We start from the raw sequence: 23262 nt of genomic DNA, 5'->3' as shown, positions 1-23262 counted from the left end.
GGTTAAGGAGTATAAAGTTGCTTTCAGTAATACAATTTAGCCTTGACTATCCATATTAGCTTGAGAAAACAAAATGAGGAAAACAGATGATCTTATAGATAACTGAAAATATTTCAGTATTTCATCATATACTTTTGTGATAACATATAATGATAAGCATTATAAAGGCAGCACATAACTATCTGAACCAATTTCTACTTCTCAGAACAGCTAAGCAGCCTTGAAAATAAGTATTTTCATACAAACTGCATGACAAATTTAGATAATAGTCTTCTACGACGAGGGATCAAAGGGAACAATGATTTCCATGCTATATTCCAAGCCAAGACTGAAGAAAAGAAAAGAAACTTGGATGTATTGAAATTGTTTGGTATTTATATTAGAAAGCCAGGGTGTAGCTGAGCTTTGTCATGAAGTAAAGTTGAAAACCTTTAAAAGCACAATACATCCAAAGTTGACAATAGTAACTAATTGTACGTTGTACACAGCAAAAAAAATGTACTTTGCTTACAAATGATCTGTATGTCAAATTCTAAATTTACGTCTTCCTGAAATACTAAGGCTTAAAGATGGATTAAGCCTTAAACCATTTGACCCACCCAAAAATTGCTAATTACAAACCCAGGCTTTCATGACTGCTTTCCACTGGATAGAAAAATGAGCCCTCTGGAAACCAAAAGCTGCCATCAAGCACAAGGTTTATAATTTTTGAATAGATGGGAAGGTTGATTTTTTTTTAAAATTCAAATTTAATGCATTAAAAATATCAATTAAACAGAAGCACGCATGGTGTCTAATTCTTTTCCTGTGACACAATAGTTGCTGCAAACTAACAAGTAGCCTACTGCAGTTCTGCCATGTTTTTTATCATCACAGAACCAATGATGGAAGTTTTGAAAACAAATATTTGTTACGAATACATGTACTGTATTACTCTATAGTTTTGTCGTCTATAGGTTTTTGGTGTCCATATTGACAGCATTTCAGCAGGACAGTGTTTTTGTGAAAATAGCTACAGTGCATAGAAACACAATCATTAATAGCTTCCAGAGCTGAACTGGATAGATATTAGTGAGGAATCCTCAACTTAAATCACAGACTGGACCTACAGGCAGCCCAGCTGGATGGCTGTAATGCTTGACTGCTTCTGTTCTGCATTTCCTGTACAAAACTGTATAATAGGTTTCACAGTGCTATGTCTATGACAGTTTTATCTTCTTTTCTTCTGGTCAGTGCAGGGTTACATTGGGGAAGGATTTGATGAATAAGAACATAAAAAAGGCTTTCAAAGGAAAGAAGGACTTTCTGCCCATCTAGCCTGTTTGGTAGTTAATAGCTAATTGATTCAAGGATCTCATCCAGCCATTACTTGAAAAAAGCCAGGGTGGCAGCTTAAACAACATAGATGAGTAGCCTATTCCATACTCCCAGAGCCCATTGAGTAAAGAAGAGCTCGGTTTTTAGTGCCCGTCCAAAAAATGTCATATTCAAAAGGAAGTCCAGAGTTTTACAATTTAAAAGGTATGATGCACCAGAGTGTGTGGTGGCACTTATTTGTTTTGCCTTTTGGAGGTGGGGGATGTATGGAATTTACTGCAAATATACAACCTCACAGGGCTTTTTTAAAAATGTGTACGATATTTTAAACAAAGATTCAAAGTGTCACTTGAAGAACCTGGGAAATGTGATTCTTAAAAACAAAAAGGTACAATTTTTCATGTTATAAAAAATATAATGAGAATCTAAAGCTGGAATTTATATATATATTTTGCCTTTAGTTTGATAAAGCCTTAAAAAGGCATGTCATATGAGGATGTCGGAAGTAAATCATAAAAATATTAGTATATCATAGTTTATGTTAGAATATTTGAAATATCTTAAGCACAGAAAAGTGCCTAAAAGTTATTTCAAATGCTAAGCAAACAAGTTAACACTGAAATGTGCATTAATAAACTATTTTAATGTGTAAATATTGGTTGATACACTTTAAATAAACATTAGCAGAGGTAAACTCTTACAAATGTATTCAATGTTAGAGGTTTAGAAATAATTTAGAAACAGAATTTGCAATCCTTAGTCAAATTATTACTGAAAGTCTCCATTCTTACAGGCTTGAATCAAGAATATTTTAAAAATTCCGTTTTTGTTTTGACTTCTACTTACTACTTAAGAAATATGAACCATTTCTTTATCAGTCGTGTGTTCTAAATATATCCTTGATGAGATATTAAGATGTTTTGGGATTTCCCTACAATTGGCTCAGTACAGCTGGGAGACACATTAGAATTACTCATTTGGGCCTCTTTTGATTTAAAGTGAAACAGTTTTCCAAGCTACTGCAGGATTGCAATGACATCAGTAGGGGACACACTTCTCCTCTAGTTTGGTCTGAATTTGACATTATTGCAGACACTGTAGCCCATCAAAAGATGAGTGGGTGGGTGAGAGGAGCCTGTCTGCACTTCCAAATTCTCCTCTTGTGGGTACATGGTTTATAGTTGTGAGCCAACACATAAAGAGACATTTGGCAATTTTACATTGGATGGGTATATTATGTATAAATAACTGGCTATTTAAAAATGGAAAATGAAATGGAAAAGATTCATATTTCTACATTTGACTATTTTCAAAAGTGAAAGTGGTAATCTCTGCCTAACTTTGGAGGGCTCATACTGCTTGGAACCCAGGTCTTCAAGACATTAGATCACAAGAAAGGTATTTTGGTCACTTCAAAGTTCTTAATCCTGGGCTTTTCAAATTACAGGACAAGGGTGTACAGAGCAGGGATATAGACTTTCAAAAGGACTGCTAGAAATAGCTGTGTGAGTTTAAACAATACTGTGCGTCTAATCTGGTAAACATCATAATAACACATCTTCCTTTGTGCGTTACAGGGAGAAACAGGTCCACCTGGCCCTCCTGGTTCTCCTGGTGAAGATGGAGAAAGAGTGAGCCAGTCTGCTCTCTAATTTGCTCAGAATTATTGATGCCAACTTCTCTGTGTGTTAGACAGCTAACAATTTCCTTTTGGTCTGCAGGGTGACGATGGAGAGATTGGACCAAGGGGTCTTGCAGGAGAGAGTGTAAGGATTTTCATCTTCTTTAAAAAAGGTCACTTTTGTACTTGGTGTCTAGCTACTAAACAGGCACATGTTTATTTTGTCTGGAAGACAGTTCAAGCTTAAAATGTTGATCCTTTTATTTATGCTGCTATTCTACTGTCTGAAACTAATTCCATGCCCAAGGCAGCTGGCTGTTTTAGCATTTAATAGCTGTGGCAGAGAAAGTACTTTTAACATTTGACCTTACCTGGTGATACAGGAATCTGTTTTTTTCTAAGGGATGCATATGACAATCTCAGTTCTGAATTGTATTCAAGATGAAAAACAACTTTTACCGACAATTTCACACTTTTAAAAATTAGTGTGAACCCTAGTATATCATTGCTACTGACAATCTATGATTAAAGTTTTAAGGAAATCCTTTAAAACTCTTTGAAGAATATCATATGCCCTCATACCCTAGTTGTTAAGTCATTGTGATTGCCTATAATGAAATTAGTATCTAGATGGATACCATTTTCTTAGCTTGTTTCACAAATTCTTTATTCTTTTCTATGCTTATTTTGTAATATAAAAGGGGTTTGAGGGAGTATTTTTAATATGTCTTTAGTATTTTTTCTGCACTAAATAAACAGTATTTAGTATGGTCACTTTATTATAAATGTTATAGAGAGGATTTAAAATATGGTACAATGGATAATAAATAATTTATTACCTTTTTGTTACATGTATATTAAATAAGCTTCATCATTTGTTAAAAGAGAGTCAATATTGTGAATCAGAATTATTAAAAAAGGTAACTAAAAGAAAACACATCAATGTAAGTTTCAAACTACAGAATAGAAATACCTGAGGTATTTTAGGTGAGAGTTAATTAATTCTGATGCAGTGCACTTGCCTGTATAAAACCACAAGATGGCAGAGTAGCTTGATCAAAATGTGATTCCCTAACGCTAACCTAATCCCTCCATCATTCTTTCATTATCTCTACAGCAGTCAAAAGCCATAGTCATTTCAGATTTTAATTTATACAGAATTATAGAAATCTTACACAATTATACAAAAAATAAATATTATATGTGCTATAGGATTTTAATTCTGCACATCAATCAGGTGGTCAACAAGCACAAAATGTATTAACAAAATCAGTAGAATTTTTATATGTGAGCAGCTGCTGTTATTATTGTTAATGGTAGGTGTGCATTATGTACACAGTAACCAGTAAACTTACAGAAATGTGATGAGAAAAAAATATTTAATATGAAGTACATAATGTACACAACATGTAGTAAGTAAAGTTGATAATACAGCACAGTCCATTTAAGTAAAATCAGTGCATTTTAGGTAAATCAAGTACAAAAAATAAGGATGTTGGACTGATATCAGCACAGCAAATTTAAGCTCTGCAGTGTATTTAGACAGATACAAATTATTTTGGAGAAGCTGATTGCAAAAATTAAATGATGCCCAGAGCAATTACAGCATAAAATAAACATAGTCACTAAGGTATGAAATGGAAATCAGGAGGGTTTTTGCAGCAGTGATACAGTACAACTCTGTTTAAGGCTCTGAGGCAGTACATCATACGTCTGACAGTTTGGCAGTCTGCACAATAACATTTTGATTGCTAGCTTATTGTTTTACAGTATCAGACAGTCTGGATCACTTTTGTCTTTTATCGCTGCCTGTTGCAGACGATAGACTGAGATTTTGTATCATAAAAATGAAACACTTCACAATTCACTATTTGTGCAGAGGTCTGACTTGACTTCACCTGTTTTTGTATGTTTTCACCTAGGGTCCAAGAGGATTGCTCGGACCACGAGGGCCACCTGGTCCCCCTGGGCAGCCTGTATGTTGATTACTCATTTTCTTTTCACACTGTATGCATTCCAGAATCCAAATTTCCTAAAACCTTACTTTTAAAATAGACTATACTTATTAAATGAGTTTTTCCACAGGGTGTTGCAGGCGTGGATGGCCCTTCAGGTCCAAAAGGAAACATGGTATGGAAAGACTTTTTGTGATTCTTTAATTTACATCATAACTTTACAGTTTTACCTGTAAAACCCAACACAATGATATTTTAAAAAAAGATGCACATTTTCAAATGCCTGAGCTTGCATCGGTAAGACCTGGTTTTCAGTTTTCTTTATTAAACATCATACTTTACTGATATGTAGCCTCCAGAGGTTAAAGACGCATGAAGACATTTGTCTTCTCCTGACTTATAAAGGTCTGTACAGCTCAGAACACAATGAAGTGAAACTGATGCTCTTCCCTGTGGCCCATTTTAACATGTCACAAACACAATGCAGAATGACTATCATCAACTAGCCTTTGCAAGCAGATTTAATAGCTGAGTCTAGACTGGCAAAGAGCTCCACTGTTTTTCCCTAAGTAGTGGGAATCATACAGAGTTGGAAAAACAGTTTGCCAAGTCACTTTTATGTGACTCATATTAAATATTTTACCTGTTGGATGCAGTTGGTTAACATGTATCATATATTCCTGGCATATTCACAAATGTTATGTTTTTTCAGGTTGCTGTTTTGTGTTAAGAATAATGCTTAGAACATTAAAAATCAGCTGCTAAATTCTACATTAAAATTTGATTTGTAGCTAAAATCATTCTTAAAATTTACAAGTAACTTGTTGCATTCTTATACTTCACTGCCATATTCTTGATTGGGTATATGCCAAATAGGTAAAAGAGCAAAGTGCTATTGTATGATAGTGTTTTGACACATTACAGATGTACTTATTTTTTAATGCATTACTCAGAAGTAATAATTCATGATCATTTAAAAGAATAATTTGTATACATTCATAAGAAGGAAATATGAGAAAGAAATTGGTTGTTTCCTTTTTCAGATCTCTTGTCTTAAAATATTATTTTATAATACACGTTTATATTATATTCTTCCTAATCTCTGTATAAATCTATTCAAATAACTGTATTTACTTAACAAGTTTTACTATTGCAGAAAAAAACAGGCCTTTTTTATTTGTTGCTGAATATATATTGATATGATATTTTTTATTTAAACAGAAATAGGCGTTTGCCTCTATGCAATACCAGAAAGACCCATCCAAACCATATGGAAGAGAAATGGTTTCACGTTTTTAAAAATAATTCTGTCTTTATTTAGGGACCTCAAGGTGAGCCGGGGCCTCCCGGACAGCAGGGCATCACAGGCCCACAAGTAAGTGTTATAAAAAAAGTTTCTGTCTAAGTAGAAGAGTTTTTTGGAGGGGGGGCTTGCACACCTGTAAGTAGGAACCTTGATCATTTCTCTGATTCCTCCTCACCAGGGAATACAGTGTAATTTCCTTGAATGCTGTGAGTTTCTTGTCATGAAGGAAGAAACTGAAAGCATTGCATTCATGTGGCTGGAATTCTAATCGAGCCACACCTGCTGTGGCTGTGAGCAGGATCAGGTTACTGTCTGCATGCCAGTGTAGAGGCCTTTCTGCAAAAAGAAAAAAAAAACAGCTTTAAATCTGAGAATTTATTTTATGAACGTTTGACACCATTAAATGATGTTACCTTTTATTACTGCCATTTTACTGTGTACAGTGCCTTTCTTCAGTGTTTTTGCACGATAGTAGCAAAACATAACATTCTGTTCTCTTTTGTCATATAGGGTCTTCCTGGTCCTCAAGGCCCTATTGGACCACCTGGTGAAAAAGTAAGATCTCATGAATCATAGAATTTTCTCTTACTTTAAATGATAAGCAGCGGAACGTTGTATAGAGAATTTATAACAAGGCTCTTCAGTTTTTAAGACTTAAATTGTTGCTACAGTAGGTGATCACATACATATCTTGGCTGTGGTGAACTAGCTAGTGTTACAGGAAGACATCCCAGGGGTGGCAGAATACTCAGAATCAGACATACTGTACAAAGTTAAATGGGACACATCATAAAAAGCAAGCATAATAAGAATATATTGCTTATCTGAGCTACTATATGTCTTATCGTGTTATGCCTCAAAACAAATCATAATTCCAGCACACTATTTGTACTATTTGTATTCCCCTGGGTGTCAATGCTAAAGACAGTGTTGGAAAAGTACTCAGCTGTTGTTGTGACATTTAACCTTTGATATGTGATCTCTCTGATCAGGGACCTCAAGGCAGATCAGGTCTTCCTGGCTTGCCTGGCTCTGATGGACCTCCAGTAAGTCTTTTTGCAGCCTTCATTTCATATTTCTCCCCTTTTCGGTAATCGAATAATGTACATTGTGAGCAATTCAAGCATATATATTTTTGAAGTTATCATTTTCTGCTCACCCTTGCCAAGTTTGTTACAGTCTTAAAGAAAAGATTTCAGAAATGTTACAGGCCTGCAGCCTTTTTCTTTATTAGCATTGAATCAGTGGCACTCCATCAAATCAGCCACAAGATGGCAAAAGAAGGATGAGCTTTAAAATCAAAATAAGGTTATAAGACCACAAAGCTATAGGTAAGCTAAAAATTATAGACACGTCTTTTTGAAACAGGTTAAAAACTCTTCGTTCATCATTGGTGTTCAATGATTGTCAGCCCTCTTTTATGCCTTGCTTCTAGAGTATTAGAAAGTACTTTGTGCTCGCATGGAGGCTCAGATTTTTGGAACAGCTTTTAATCTGAACCATGAGAAAAAAGAGTCAGGTGGATGGGTGTTTTACAGTAGGAGAGTCTTTAGCAAAATCTCTGCAGCAGGATCACTGTCTTGGAAATGTACGTCATTTATCAGTGAAGATGACCATGTATTGCTCTGAGTGGTACATAAAATGATTTAAAAGCATCTCTGTCTGTCGCAATTTTTCTTATGCCATTGTTTTACTCCTGTCATGCAGTTTTGGAGTTGCCCTATATACTGAACAAAGTAATTATCTGACATCAGCCAAAAAGATATTTCCAGAGATTTTTCACAGTGGAGAGGGAAGTCTGTGTGCCTGCATTCCTGATGTGATCATTAGCACAGCTCTGACTCTAATTCTCCATCACTCCAGTGTCCTTTTGAAAAGCTGCCGCAGTTCAGTAGTTACAGAGATATCTGACTTAATAAACTCCTAGCAATCACACCTAAAATAAATACATGCAATAGGTCTTGTCACAATAACTCTTCTTTTTGTCATATACTTTGGTGCCAAGCAGGTTATTATAAATAAATTGGTATTTTTGTTTAAAATGAGAAAAAAATATTATTTTTTTGCACATACTACTTCCACATTTAATTCCACACTAAATTAACATTTACATTACAATCATTGCCTCATAGGGCCACCCAGGTAAAGAAGGACCACCAGGTGAAAAAGGTACCCAGGTAAGTTAAATATTTAATTTAAATCTTTGTGAAATTGTAAAAATGAACATAAAGAAGACTACTGCTAATAATAAAATACAGGAATATACAGTATGCCTGTGTATATAGCCAGCCATGAAGGAGTTATAAAAGCTCCATATGTAATTTTGGAATTCTTGGGTTTGGGTGTTTAAATAATGTTTTTAGTTCTCCATTTCCAGACTGAGATTCTTGCTCTCTCACATCTTGAGATGTGAGAAAGGCCTGTAGGTGTATTATATACTGAAAGAAACAGAACAGTTTTCTGCCTTTCACAAATGTGTTTCAAATCCAGCAACTTGTTTAACTTCATAACTATTTAAGATGATAAACAACCTTAGCAGACTTGGTGGTTTTTATTAAGAGGTAGCACAACATTATTACACAAAACAACAGATGGTAGTATTAATACGAAAGCAATCCCATTGCATTATAGACACTTATAACTATAATTCAATGAGTATTCCTCACACTCATATTTGGATTGTTTCTATGTATCGATAAAACCTATATATCCTTGTATAATGAGTGAAAATGATATGTTCTTGATCGTTTTCTGAATTCAAATAATCAATTTGTAAAATCAATTTGCATTCAATTGCCAGAAAAATTGAAATGCACTTTATTTGTTATTTAATGGGCATTTTATGCTAAGGATGATTTCTTGACTATCATGAATCACAAAGGTATTCAACCCTTTTGCTGTCATTTGTTGAAATGGATCATTAAAAAGAAATAGAACTAAAAGAGCTGATAGCAGCCTAGATATTGGAGAAAATAAGTAAGATTCACTACTGGGGCAGACTCGTAGTGTGATTACTAAAGAGTCATTTTTTTGTATTTGTCTTATTCTGTTTTTCCCATGCTTAATCAATTAATTCTATTTCCAGGGACCGACTGGCCCTCAAGGCCCCATTGGCTATCCTGGCCCTCGTGGTGTAAAGGTAATTCATAAACATTATTTTCTTTACATGTTAAACTTCTATTATTTCTGAATAACTCTTTCATCTTTTCTTTAATAGGGGGCTGATGGTGTACGTGGACTTAAGGGTGGCAAAGGTGAAAAGGTAAAGATATTTATCTTCAGCTACATTGTAAATACATATATGTCATCAGTAAAAGCTGAGAAAGATTTGATTATATGTACAGTATGTAAATCATATATTTACAGTAAGCTGTATGTTTAGATGTTTAGATTTAATTACCCTAATTCAAGAGGCTACAGAAATATGGTGAATCTTCCAGCCTTTATATGCTTTGTTGAATTCAGAAAGTAATGTTTTTTGTTGCTTGTGTTACACTATTGTAACCAGATATTATAGAAACCTTAAGATAGCCCACCAAAAGCTCAGCAGATCTATCTTCTTAATACTCCAGCACTGTGGAGCTTTATAGATCAATGAAGTCAGTGCACTCACGGAGTGAGTCTTACCAGATAATTTAAGATGTGTGTGGAAGACATTTGTTAGACTGATATAGAATTGGTCCTACACAACAGTGAGGACTAGCTGTGATATTTGAGGAGAGGTCTAAAAGCATTCAAGAATCTGAAAGAATGTCAGAGGGAAAAACATGAACATTTCTACTTGAAATGCTGGGCCTGTTTTGGCTAGTTAAGTTGGGACTTCCTAATACATTCTGAAATTTGTTGTACCTGGTTGTTAATTTAATTAGAATTCGAACATTGGAACATAATTTGATTAAAAAATAAAAACTCAGCTTGTTATATAAATATGTAAGTAAAATAAGACTAGATAAGCCTTCTTGCAGGTATCCTATTGATATGATGGATGCTTATTTCTGTCTATTTTGCTTGAGAAAGTATGTTCGTCACATTAATCTGAACTGTGCACTAGTGGTGCATCAAAGGGATTAGTCAGTAGCTTAATTTTAAGCTCTCTAATGTTCACACTGAATAAATAAACAGTGATTAAGAACATCATTAATTGCCCATTTATCTTGTTTGGTCATCAGAAGACTGGTGATGTTTAAACTTTAGTATGATATTATTGAAATTGAAATTGTGGAATAGATACTGTATCTGTTGTAGAGTAGTGTTATTGCCTTCTTGATAAGATTTATATTCATATTTAAATATACGTGCTTGTGCATTCAGATAAATAAAAGTATTCTATGAACAGAACTTATAATCCTGTACCTAATAGATCAATTCATTTTGTATATACCACCTTATACAACATTGAAAAACCAGCATTATTCTGGCTGTAAATCATAGAGGTTACAGAAACAGAATGCATTAAAATGATTAACATTCCTAACTTTGATAGCACGCTTTGAAACTTAAATGAGATCTCAAAATTCTCAAGACTTTAAGACATTTGCTACAGTATACTGTATATAACTGTAAAATATATTAAACTGCTGCTTTAATACTTGAAATAAAGTATTTTGAAATGTTTTTTACTAATGCTGAATTACTTTGGTCGTTCAATGGTTCTTGCTATGTTAAAACGTGCTTCCTTTTTAAGTTTTTTTTTTAAGGTAATCGGTTTGGCCAATGTCTAAAACACAATGCATTTTTCTTTTAAATTATATGTCATAGATTTATAGAAATAATAATTTTGCTTTAGAACTAATTAAGACTAATTTAGAATTTAGGACTAATTGCTTTTTCTCTCACCAGGCTTTAGCAATAATCAAAATAATATGTACTTCATGTAATTGTACTATACATTTTCTTACACTGAATTAAACATCTTAAATCAGGAGTTGCAAACTGTTTGATTTTATTGCTGACAATGTGGAATTGTTCATTGGTTGCCTTTTCAATCAAACCAATTTGAGAGAAATTTATGCCTTTGCAAAATTGAATAGAACTGGATTCCTCCCTGTTTTTTGGTAAACAAATGTCTTTCTTTTCGTAACATCATGTGATTTACCGAATAATGCATTTCACAACTGTAGGCAATGTGGTGATGATATATTGTTATACATGTAATTCTTGGCATCTTGTGATAAGATTGTAATTCCACTATTAGGTACAAATAGATTAACCTGTAGTTTATATAGTTTGCACATTTCCCTTTATTACATAAAGTGTTTTTAAGAGTTTTGATCTATTTAATATAAGAGCAAGAGTCTATTGATCATTTTCCCAACAGCTCCATTGGTTTAATTTATTATGTTTAACGTCTTATTTCAGGGTGAAGATGGGTTCCCTGGTTTCAAAGGAGATATGGGTCTCAAAGGAGACAGGGTAAGTGTTATGTTATGAGTAGCACCAAGAAAATTGCTGTATATTACAGATGCTATGCATGTGTGTACTGTGCCAATCTACCGGAGTTCAGTGAAGTGCCTTCCTGATTTTACTTCTTCCAAAATGATTTTTTTTACTTATTACTTACAAACATACAGTCCCATATGTTTTACCTTACTTTGATTTGGAATATTAATGTGAATTCTGGACATCAGAACGAATAATATTGACATATTCGGTCACTACGAGTCAAACCTTTAAAATCTAGGTTTTGCAGTGATATCTTTATCTACAAAATTGGGGGCAAAAGAGCATTCAGAGATGTTGAATCTGTAGGTTTTATTACAGGATGAAATGCATCTATGTTATTCTTCATGATATGGGACCTGGCATTAATAGTGATGGTACTCTTAATTTCTAGGGTGAAGTTGGATCATTGGGACCCAGAGGTGAAGATGGCCCTGAAGGTCCAAAAGGCCGATCTGGTCCTAATGGAGAGTCTGGTCCTAACGGTCCTGCAGGGGAGAAGGTCAGTATGAACCCTTTAATTGTCCATTTTCCTGCATCTCTTTATATTCAACAAAAGTGCAGCCAGGAGCATATAAAGATTATCACACTGCATCAGCAAGCCTGTTGTTCTCATCTGGATGTGTTTTACGATGTTGCCTACTTGGCCAACTGCCCTGAAGAGTTCTGATATCCTCCAATATCACTGTTGTTAAGCGGTATGAAGAAGAAGTGATAGGACAGCCAGCAAGCTGCGCAAGACACTGCCTCTTTTAAATAATTGTACAAAAATGTATATGCTTTTGTCATATATTAAAATCAATTTTCTTTAGGGGAAGCTTGGAGTTCCAGGGTTGCCCGGTTACCCAGGAAGACAAGGTCCTAAGGTATGTGACAAAGCAAGCAGGTGGTATTTTTGTAATGAAAGTAATATCATACATTAGCCCACGTTTGGCATTAACATTACAAGACATCTTTCTGAAATGAATTATTAATTTCATTGTGATACATGGCGACTATTAAAAATCTTAGGGCAGCATGAATTGAGAAAGGGTTGTTGTCTTTTTATTCATGCAGATCATGCCACTACGGGGAACTTGTTAGATGCAAAAAGGTCTTGTCTGATTGTAAAAGTGCAAGCTGAATGAGATAACCTTTGATCTAAAAGGCCTATGGAGATCAGCAAAATCAAGAGACTAGAAATGACAGAAAGGAAATGGTTAATTAAGAATCTAAATATGTTTGGATATCACAAGTAAATGATGCTATTCTTTTATTTAACTAGATACAGTATGTTGGGTGAGATTAAATTATCATTCATAATAATGACTTGGCTAAGAGGTTTGCACCAATGTTGCACAGAAAATAAATCAGTGAAAGAAAGATGATCAATTAAAAGTAAATAGCATAACATGACATGACGTCCTAGGATGTAGCAATGTTAACAAGTACAAGTGTCAGGCAGAAAAGATTTAATTATAAAAACTGAAAACAGCCTCAAATATGAATTTGAATAGTTTCAGCTTACTGTGCTGAATGTTCCAGTCATTAGCAGCAGATAATTCAAATTACTTGCACTCAAAGTCCAGCGTTGCTCTGGGGAGGTTCCGTTTGATAAACTTAAATTGTAGGAAGGAACTGCAATAAATTATTATTAAGAAAGGACCATGTTTTCCCCTTTGAAGATATGTAAATTATTTTAAGCCAATCGAGAATTTATTTAGTATATAGAGAGGGCCCATCAATCAAAAAATAAAAATGACAGTGGTGAGTATAATGGGGATCACCAGTAATAAATCCTATGGCATAATAGTTTATGATATCAGGTTTCTCAAGAGCAGCCACAGAGGCAGTTTTATAAACAAAATCATAATTGTCAAAGATGGTGAGGACAGACAGACCTTATGAAAAAAGTCATACCTAGAGAAACATTTAAATAAATGCTGTGATAAAGGAATCAAAATATGGACTTGAGCTTGAAACTGACTAAAATGAGTTTTGAAAGCTAATGCATTATACGGCTTTATGCCTACATATTTATAAAAAGTAAATTGCTCTATTTTTGTTTTTCTTAAAGAAAAAAGTTTGCATTCATAATTTAGGGAGCAGTTAGAATGATTATGAATAAATATCGTACAATGTTATAAGATTTTTACAAAATGCTGGCTGAATTGTATTGAAACAAAATTGCTGGTTAGTCATTACATGGAGGTATGTACTGTAGTAGCCTTTGCTATTGCCTGAGCAATATTATTAATAGAGATGGAAAAAGAATACATCCAATGGCAGAACCTATTGTGAATCTTTTAATATCAGAGGCTTTAAAACAAATCTGCGAGATTGTACACAATGTATACAACTTTGGAGGGAATTCATAAACCATGCAAGGGTTCCAATAAGACTAACACAAGGCAACGTTTTCAGAAGGATTGAGTGATTCACAGTATTAAAAGCCTTAAATATAAATATATAAATCTGTAAATACTACTGTTATTTAAATATTAAGTGGATATCTATGTGTGTGATTTTTGTTACAAAAGCAGAGGTGTTACATAACGTGAAAGACACTTTCAATGCCATTTTACCCAATAACATACCCTCTATTGTCAGGAATAGAGGTCAACTAAGTAGATTACATGGGTTCTTTGTTTCTCTTATTTATAAGACTTGATTGCGAGCTAACACATAAACAACTGTTTGCAAATTATGTACAAAGATGTGAGTCCCAGAAAGAATGCAGATCTTCTGCATTTCAAAGCTACCCTCACTCGTTCCCTCAAAGACTTTTTGTAAATGACTACAGAATAATAGAGACACATTAGCTTAGGGAGGTAGCTCTGGCTTCTAAATAACAAAAAGGACATCCACTGCTATTGCAAAATCAGTGCCAGACTGTGAGAATAATTTCTCTACACAGGTAATGCATCCCAGGGGTACTAGCACTGCCCTTAAGGAACCCTACTTATTATGCGTACTTTTACTCAAAGCCTTCTTCTTCAGAAGAAGAGCCATATGTTTGCCCCCTTGCATCTTCTTCTGCATTCTAAACCCTTGTTTTTAATTGTGCTAATTTAGTTACCTTTTTCTCCTTGATACCTTTTTATTTTCATTTGCTACAAATCTTACTACAAAATGCTTTGAGAAGTTACTTTTAAAGGTGCTATATAAATGAATGTCTTCTTCTTAGTTTATTGTTTCTTAATCTTGTCTGGTCCTCATCCACAAAGGTCTCTATCTAATTCGGTGACATATTTATGCATTCAAGAGAGTAGTCAAGATTAGGAATTTGACATCTTTCTAAACTTCTGTTTAAAAACACCTTTAATTTCATTGACAATTTTCAAAAGCGCTATAATGAATCCATGCCAAAAATGAAAACTAGTTGTTGTCTAAAAAGTGCTTGGTAACATTTTTTCCATTATCCTAGAAAGGCAAAATGTGCTTAGGTCTAAATCAATTAGCATCTGACTTATCACCCCCTTTGAAACAAAGAACAGAAACAGAGAGAGTCCACTGGGATTTTAGCAGTTGGAAAAGAGATTAAATAAGTGGATCAAGTTTAGGCAGTCATTAAGGTTTATAAAAATATGGTCCAATACCTTAATGACCAGCAGATGTATGACTGTCAGTTTTAAAGTTTAGTTGGTGTATACTATTGAGTAACTGTCTGTTTTATAAAAATCTAGGTCTTGGTTGCATGAAGCTCAACTGAATCAGCATCGTTATTCAGTACAGTATCAATCAATCATACACACAACCAGAATTAATGCTTATTTTGGAACATCTTATAACTTGTGTGTATTTGTTTCTAATTTGTTTGAAGGAAAGCTAATCAGTGGGATTCTTAGAAACCCTAGCCATTTACCAAGCTGTATTATTATAATGAATTCATCATGGCAGCATGGTACCAGATCAAGAGCTGTTGTGTTTTTTCAATCTAAACATAATAATTGGAGTATGCTTGAAACAATCTTTAAAAAAAGGTTTTGGCAACTTCAACTGATCGGAGGAAAGAAATGCTGCTACATTTTATTGAAGTCAGGTCATGTAGAATCCTTGATAATTCTTAAAGCATCTTTTACATAAAATCATGAAATGAACATTCTTTTTCAAGATGCTTCTAAGGCCTCCGGCATTAGAGCCTCCCGAGATCTCATGTGACCCTTAACCCAACCGAGTGAATATGATCACTAAGCACTGATCACTAAGAACCTTATAAAACCGTATAATGAACATTCTTTTTCAAGGTGCTTCTTAGACCCCTGACATTAGAGCCTCCTGAGATCTCATGTGACCCTTAACCCAACCGAGTGAATATGATCACTAAGCACTGATCACTAAGACATTATAAAACACACTTGACTCATGCTTGTCAGGAGTGTTTGTGAGTATGATGTCAGGCATGGTTGTCATTCTATATTTGGTAGCATGGAGTCAATTTGACTAGGGTTGGTTCTGTTAATCTGGAAACAACATTTAATAATTAACAATGAATAATCTTGAAACAACATTAAATAAAGTGACAATTTGAATTAGTAATAAATTCATTAAATAAAGTATGATTTCTAAAAATATTTAAAATGTAAATTAAAAAGGTTAAAACAGTGCCATAAAGTAAAGTAATCTGCAGTTAAACAAAGCATTAATTTTTAATCGATATTCTAAGAATAAAAATGATTACCCATTGTGGGGTATTCAATATCAAAATGTACTGACATGTTAAAATCATCTCACCTATTTTAAATGTTATATTTGCATAATATCAATAGTATCATGCAATTGCTGTTTTAATCACCATTTTTCTTTTTAGGATACTGGCATTTATTTTGATTAATAAATCTTATAAGTACTGTTTCTTTGTTATGGTTGTAAAGGTTTACAGTTTCAGGAGTTATGACATTTCCTCAGTCTGACAAGGCTGTTAATCAAGACTGGACTCTGAGCTTTGCATAAAGACATTACAACAATGATTTACACTTATTGTCCGCAACTGGTATTCTACATTGAAAACTTTAAAAAATACACAACATACTGCAGTCTAATCAAATTGCTAAATGTAGTACTGATAACTTTATGAATGTTTTCAATGCCGCAAGGACTGAGAGTACATTGGTAAGCTGTTTTTAATTTTTTGTCCCAGAAATATAAGCTTTGTCTGCATGAATTCAATGGTTTTTACTTTGGATTATAAAATCACTAATGGAAAATTTAGTATCATATCATATCATAAAGAGGTTTAGATTTAAAGGGCTAAGTTTCTAACCATTTTAATGTTGCATCTAGTAAATCTGAATATTTATTGTCACCTTATTACCTGTTCTTCATTCTTCAATGAGAGCAGTCACTTCACTAAGCAGGATTTAAACAGTAAATGCATGACTATATTCTTGAAAATTATGTTTTTAAAATCTGTACTTTAATGTAATGCTAAAATAAAATGTTGATCTACAGAAAGATAAAGAGCAATCTTACTATCCCAGCATTTCTCCCCATGCAATATTTTAGCCTCAGCTTGGTATTGGATCACACCAAGCAAACCAACCAAAGCCGACCAATACAGTATTTCTCTATTGAGGGATTCTAACTACTGTAATTGTACTCAACAGCGATAATTTTATAAAGTGAGAAAATCCTTGTTATGTTAAATGCTGGCTTCATATGATCAGTAACAGATCTAGTGGAAAACTACTGGGAAAACCTTTGGACCAACTTGAGCACCAACGTCTGCTTTTTCTCTGTTCTTGATTTTAATTCTTTAGGGATCAACTGGTTTCCCCGGATTCCCAGGAGCCAATGGGGAGAAAGGTGCCAGGGTAAGATATAAGATTTGAATTGATTTTAACAAAATTGTTGTAGCCAAACAGTGGTTTATTGGAGAAAACAGACGTCACATTAGATTTTGATTTTATACTTTGAGCAAATATATTCTGGGATCTTCTTAACAGAATTATGTAATTATATATTTTCCCATTACCTGCAACTACTGTATATAGCATATTTAATATAAGACGTGAGTAAGAGCCATGTAAATTTTGAACTGTTTTAAGATGCGTTTGTTTATGCATTTATCACTGTTAGACTTAAAGAATTATTATACATTGCATGAAGAGATGTTTAGCCCAAAGTTACATATTCTTGAAAAACGTGTACATTGAGAAATAATGACGTTAAAACAGACTGATTGAAAGTAAAAAAGTCATCTAATTTACTTTGAGTGAATCACAAAGAAATTAGGAAGTATTATAAGTAAGGTTTTTAATTTTTTTAAAATAATATAGATTCTTACTTCTTTATATATACTGTATATACACGTTGCTGACAATGTTTTAAGTTGTCCACTATTATTGGTAGCAAAATACCAAACGAGAAAATTCTACTTACACCCTGGCAGTCTTTGGTCTAATCTTTGAACACCAATTTAAATTGATGAAAAGTGCTGGACTGATGGGCTGGAACGTTAGAAAATGTCAGTGTGTACAGTGTCTCAGTACACAGACTGCAGATGTAATATATACAGGTCAGAGAGTTGGCCTCTATCCCATTATCAAGAAATCCCAAAGGGAATGAGACTGTTGAAACTGTCAGACATTCTTCCCCCAGCATCAGAGTTGAAGAGAAGCCTTGTGACAGAACGCCTACTGACAGATTACTTAAACAGCCAAGCACCAAAGAACACATTTTACTCTCACACACTAGTTTTCTTAAACAGTCTAGACAATAGGTATATGCCCAATAACGACTATCTAAAAAAAAAACAGAGTTGTTTTGAAAACCCCTTTCACTGCTTGGGACTTAAATGTTAAGCACGTCATTCTTGTGAACGTTAATATTTTACATCTGTGTTTCAGACCTTTCCAGTAATGTAAGGCTGTGTAGTGCAGCAATGAAATTATTATTTTTTTCTGCCGCAGGAAGATCCATTAATTTGGGTTTCAAAGTTAAAATTTCTTTGTAATGTTAAGAAAATGAGGTCTTGTTGATGCGTTGTATTGTTATTTTGTTTCCTGTCTTTCTGATTTGTTTTTTCTTTCTTATCATTGAAAGGGTGTTGCAGGCAAGCCTGGTCCAAGGGGGCAAAGAGGTCCAACGGTACATAAGACTTCTTTATATTATATAGAAATGTAATGAATGTCACTTCAATGGCAACAGGAGTTAATCTGGTTTATAATATATTACATAGAAACTGAGCTCTTTTTGTCTTTCCCTCCAAAATTAGGGTCCACGAGGAGCTCGTGGGGCCAGAGGTCCAACTGGAAAACCAGGCCCTAAGGTGATTATTGTTTGACTTTTCTAATGTAGTATAAGTTATGTTTTTATTAAATTAAATGAACATACGGTATGCACAATATCTAACTTCCTAATGTGTTTGTTGCTTTGCACAGGGCACTGCGGGCAACGATGGTCCTCCTGGCCCGCCTGGTGAAAGAGTAAGTCCAGCGAAGCACAGTCTACATGAAAATGTGTTGTACAGTAAATTACGGCTGTGGATATATTGAATTTGCAATAGCTCCAGCCAATGTTGGTATTCTTTATAACATCAAGAAATCATTCCAGTAGATCCCAGTGTGGGGTGTGAGTTTGATTTAATTGTTTTCATGCCTCTATTTTCTTATCTTTTATTGAAGCTAAAATGGCAAAACCTTTTCCTTGGGTCAACTCTGGCAACCAATATTTTTTAAATTTAAAAGGCATCATAGAAGAGTTGCCTGTCAGTACATTTCAAAACCAAATGAATTCATTTTCGTTTTCCGATAAAAGCAGGTTTACATGCTATATGTTGTTTGTTTCTTTTTTATGAAGAACGCCTCCATACAGTATATTCTGCTAAACAAAGTGTGATCTTCAATGAATAGATTTGTTCAAAATGTCAATTTCAGATTTCTTCATTTCAGGATCACTATTATTATGGGAGTGATTAAACACTACCTTTATGCTAAGGTTATAAGACTGATTTGCAATCTTAAGTTGTGGCACTGAAAAAAGATACTTAACCCTACATTTTTAGGATTAAGACTGCTTATTGCAATAACTGACTTTTTGTGCTTCTACTTGAAGATTTTAAACTATTTAGTTTAAAGCATCTACCTGATTGCTTTTCTGAATACATTGCAAGTCAATTTTCTTATTTTGCCAGCGTTATTGATTTTAAAACAACTTGTAAATAGATGCATTCATAAGTTTTGCAAGTCGCACTTTTCTTTTCTGCTTGCTGAAGTGTTTTGCATCTTAATTTAGCTGTGACTGATGATGGCAGGATGCTTCATTTTATTGCTGACCTGGCTTTATTTTGTTATGTGCAGCTTCTCTAAAACTCGCCCAGCATGTTACAAGTATGTCTCTTTACTGTATGTTGTGCCTTACATTTTTTCTCTGTATTAAAGGGACCTCAAGGACCCCAGGGCCCAGTTGGATTTCCAGGACCAAAGGGCCCCCCTGTAAATATCTATGTTTTTGTTATGTCCTATATAACTATCGTATTTCCAAATTCTGAATCCAAGTAACAGACTCTTATGGTTCCAAATGCACAGAAATTAAGTTTGCATAGAAATTAAGAATTATGAACTCTCTAGGGTATGTGAGATTTCGCCTTATCAAATATAGAAGAAAGAGTAATTCACCAAAATAGCTACATTAAGTAAATCTATTCCTGGAAATGTTTATCAGAAGATATTCCAAATTATAGAGCTTCAGAAGAAATGCCAGTATAGTAACCAATAGAAAAACTTGAATAGAAATTGAATAGAAATTTAATTTGTGCATGTCCTCTTCTATGAGCGTTAGATCAATTGTAAGACAAAGACATGTACAGTTTTCATATACAAGTTTTGGCTGGTCTGGTGCCAACAATCAGTACAGAAAAGAACTGCTTATGTCTATTTTGTTGTGCTTTTAGGGACCACCTGGAAAGGATGGGCTGCCTGGTCACCCTGGTCAGCGGGGAGAGACTGTAAGTATACTTGTTCTCACTGTACAATAAGCTGTACCACACCTGGGTACTTCACTGGTCACTGACTTAAGCAGACATTTTTCGCCGGGTGAGGAAAAATGGACAGCAGTTTTGTGGCTATATACTGTAGTAAGAAGTCTATTTTTGTGCACCTGGATAGATCTGTCTCCCTAAGTCAGTAAATAGTTATAATACCAATGAGACAGGTGTCAGACAGCTTGGTATCTTTCTATGCTGGATGGCTACACAATGCCTGTGGTGACTTGATAGTATTAAAATTATATTACAATACTTCTGTTATCCTTATCAAACAATATATTATTTGCACTGAGGCAATTTATTTTTTAGATAAATTGCCTGTAATGTTTTAGAGTCAGGAGTTAGCTTGACATACTATATACAGTAAGTGTGCTGTTTTTAAACAAGGAGTTGTATAAAGTATGTCTTGCTTCATATTTTGTTATTTAAATATTGAATACAGAAATTGTCTTTCAAAAACAATTATGTCTACCACCTGTTTGAAATAATGCTTTTGCTAGGACCAAATAGCAAACTGCATGATTTGTTGTACTTAATAAGCTTTGCAGACTAATACTTTAAAATATTTCAACATGAAGGTCTACTGAGTTTATTTAGTTGTATTTTCTGTTCAGGCTATTGATTCAAGTATGCCAAGAAGCAATAAAACTGCTAAAGGCTTGATAAAGTGTTACCAGCTATAACAGTTTTCTTCATCATTTCTTTCCCAAGTGATTTTCTAGTGCCAGAATTGGCACATTATTGTTTCCTCATGCTAATGATGCATCAATAAGAATCTTCATTAAGCTTTTTATAATGCCTGATTTATTAGCGAATGAATTGCATTGGGGATTTGCACTAAATGAATTGATTTTAGCACCAAAATACCTCCACACATAAAGTACACTGAGCTATATTTTGAAGGATACTTACAGTACAGCCTTATGCATTCTCAAACAGTTCTTCAAAGAACGTGAACTAATAGCAGAAACAGAAACACACTTCTGACAAACAGTTGCATTCATGTTTAAACCAAATTGCATTGAATATCTTTCTGTATGCTCCATTGATTCAACCAAAAATTGACTTTAAACTAATTAATGTGACAAGCAATATGAAATTTTCTTGGAAGTTTTATAAAGTCTGTCTCTGTACTTGTTGGTTTCTGGCATGGCTGGCTATTTATGGAATTCACAAACTCTGATTATCTTCCTTTAGACATGTGTAGAAGCTATGAAAATGTGAAAGGAATGGCATCTATTATTTTCTTTCAGTGTTGTACTAAATGAATGTTATACTTGCGTGCTTTTGTGAATGGATGTTTGTTTCTTTTTTTTCCTGGTCCATAAATCTGTTTTTTGCTGTTTGCCAAGACCATTGTATTGTGCTCAGCCTCATTCTGTGTTTCATCACAGCAGAAACACCAAAGCTGCAGTTCATTACTGACCCTTTTTGTGACTTGTTTGTGTCTGGCGGCCATCTTTTTTTTTTCACGCTTTAAGCTGTGTTAAAACTGACCACAAGACATAGCTCTTTCCATCATCCGTGATTGGTTTTTTTTTAAAGAATTGTTCTTTTAGATATTTTGCTAGATTTCTTAGCACTCATTATGCATCATAGTATTGTATTATTTAATGCATTCTTATTTAAAACATTCAATTTAAAAGGAAATAGAATAATTTTAGATGTTTCTGACACGACTCTGTTCATCCTTTTCCAAAATTTGAATCCTTCGCACTTTTACCATAACTTACGCAAAATATAGCATTGAGATTTTGGCTGAAATAACATAGTCATACAAAGAATTAGTTTTTTTTATAATAATAAGCCAGTAAAAATGCCTGAATGTTTTATTGCATTCCTGCTTCCAAGAAATGACTTTTAGATTTCACCAGAATTTATGTGTATAGTATTTGGGCTGTGTAATAGCATGAATTAGCACTGCTACTAAGGTCTTGGGTCCTCAATTTGATTTCAGGATGGGGAGCTTCAAAGTGGCATTTACATGTTCGAACCTTCTCCACATGTGTTTTCTGCTACCTCATACAGACATGCTGGTTATGTTAATTGCTGTCTTTAAATGATGTGCGTACCAATGCATGCCCTATGATGGACAGTTGTCCAGGTAGTGCTATACTTACAGAATGAGTTGCAGGCTACTCCCAACCTTTACCAGGAATGAACAGCTTTCTGATGACGGATGGATGTTCGTAACACTGGTTTCTACTTTACTTCTTTTTGCTTGAATCTTTGCCACTCTAACTTCAGCCACAGTTAAATTCTACAGTAAATGGATGACTCATTTGGCCTCAATGCAGCATGATAGTTTTACTCACCACTAGGTGGTAAATTGGTAAGTGAGCAACTGTAAATAAATGGACGTTCCATTTATTTACATTGTTTAAAATGCCACTTTCAGCAAGAATAAATAACAATCCAACTATTATTCAGGTTTACAATAAAAACGTAAAGCCTATTTTCATTATTTCATTAAGAGTATTGAAAGCAAAACTGATATAATAAAGTATATTAAAGTATATTCATAATTATTGTTGAAGGGAGTATAGATCAATGTATTAAGACTGCAGTGCAAAATGAACAGAACTATATAACCTTTAACGTGCATTTTTCAAAATAGTAATGGATTTTTTCTGAAAAGCACCATTTTAATTCTTAGTGA

General features: G+C 34.1%; 1 protein-coding gene across 8 annotated transcripts in view; it reads left to right on the top strand.

The window, feature by feature from the left end:
* Positions 1–23262, top strand: part of col11a1a (collagen, type XI, alpha 1a) — a 106652-nt gene that overhangs the window by 44278 nt on the left and 39112 nt on the right. For all 8 annotated transcript variants that reach the window (XM_088598359.1, XM_088598356.1, XM_088598364.1 and 5 more), the window contains 19 exons: positions 2895–2948; positions 3039–3083; positions 4861–4914; positions 5024–5068; positions 6215–6268; positions 6710–6754; positions 7192–7245; positions 8332–8376; positions 9285–9338; positions 9417–9461; positions 11558–11611; positions 12033–12140; positions 12451–12504; positions 17377–17430; positions 18662–18706; positions 18834–18887; positions 19000–19044; positions 19999–20052; positions 20511–20564. In XM_088598359.1, coding sequence (XP_088454485.1) covers positions 2895–2948; positions 3039–3083; positions 4861–4914; positions 5024–5068; positions 6215–6268; positions 6710–6754; positions 7192–7245; positions 8332–8376; positions 9285–9338; positions 9417–9461; positions 11558–11611; positions 12033–12140; positions 12451–12504; positions 17377–17430; positions 18662–18706; positions 18834–18887; positions 19000–19044; positions 19999–20052; positions 20511–20564 — 1017 coding nt within the window. The remainder of the gene's footprint in view (positions 1–2894; positions 2949–3038; positions 3084–4860; positions 4915–5023; positions 5069–6214; positions 6269–6709; positions 6755–7191; positions 7246–8331; positions 8377–9284; positions 9339–9416; positions 9462–11557; positions 11612–12032; positions 12141–12450; positions 12505–17376; positions 17431–18661; positions 18707–18833; positions 18888–18999; positions 19045–19998; positions 20053–20510; positions 20565–23262) is intronic.

The sequence above is a fragment of the Lepisosteus platostomus genome, chromosome 11 (genome assembly GCF_059453375.1).
Source record: "Lepisosteus platostomus isolate fLepPlt1 chromosome 11, fLepPlt1.hap1, whole genome shotgun sequence".
Classification (NCBI taxonomy): domain Eukaryota; kingdom Metazoa; phylum Chordata; class Actinopteri; order Semionotiformes; family Lepisosteidae; genus Lepisosteus; species Lepisosteus platostomus.
Note: the sequence above shows the minus strand (reverse complement) of the source record. Positions and strands in the feature narration are given on the sequence as shown.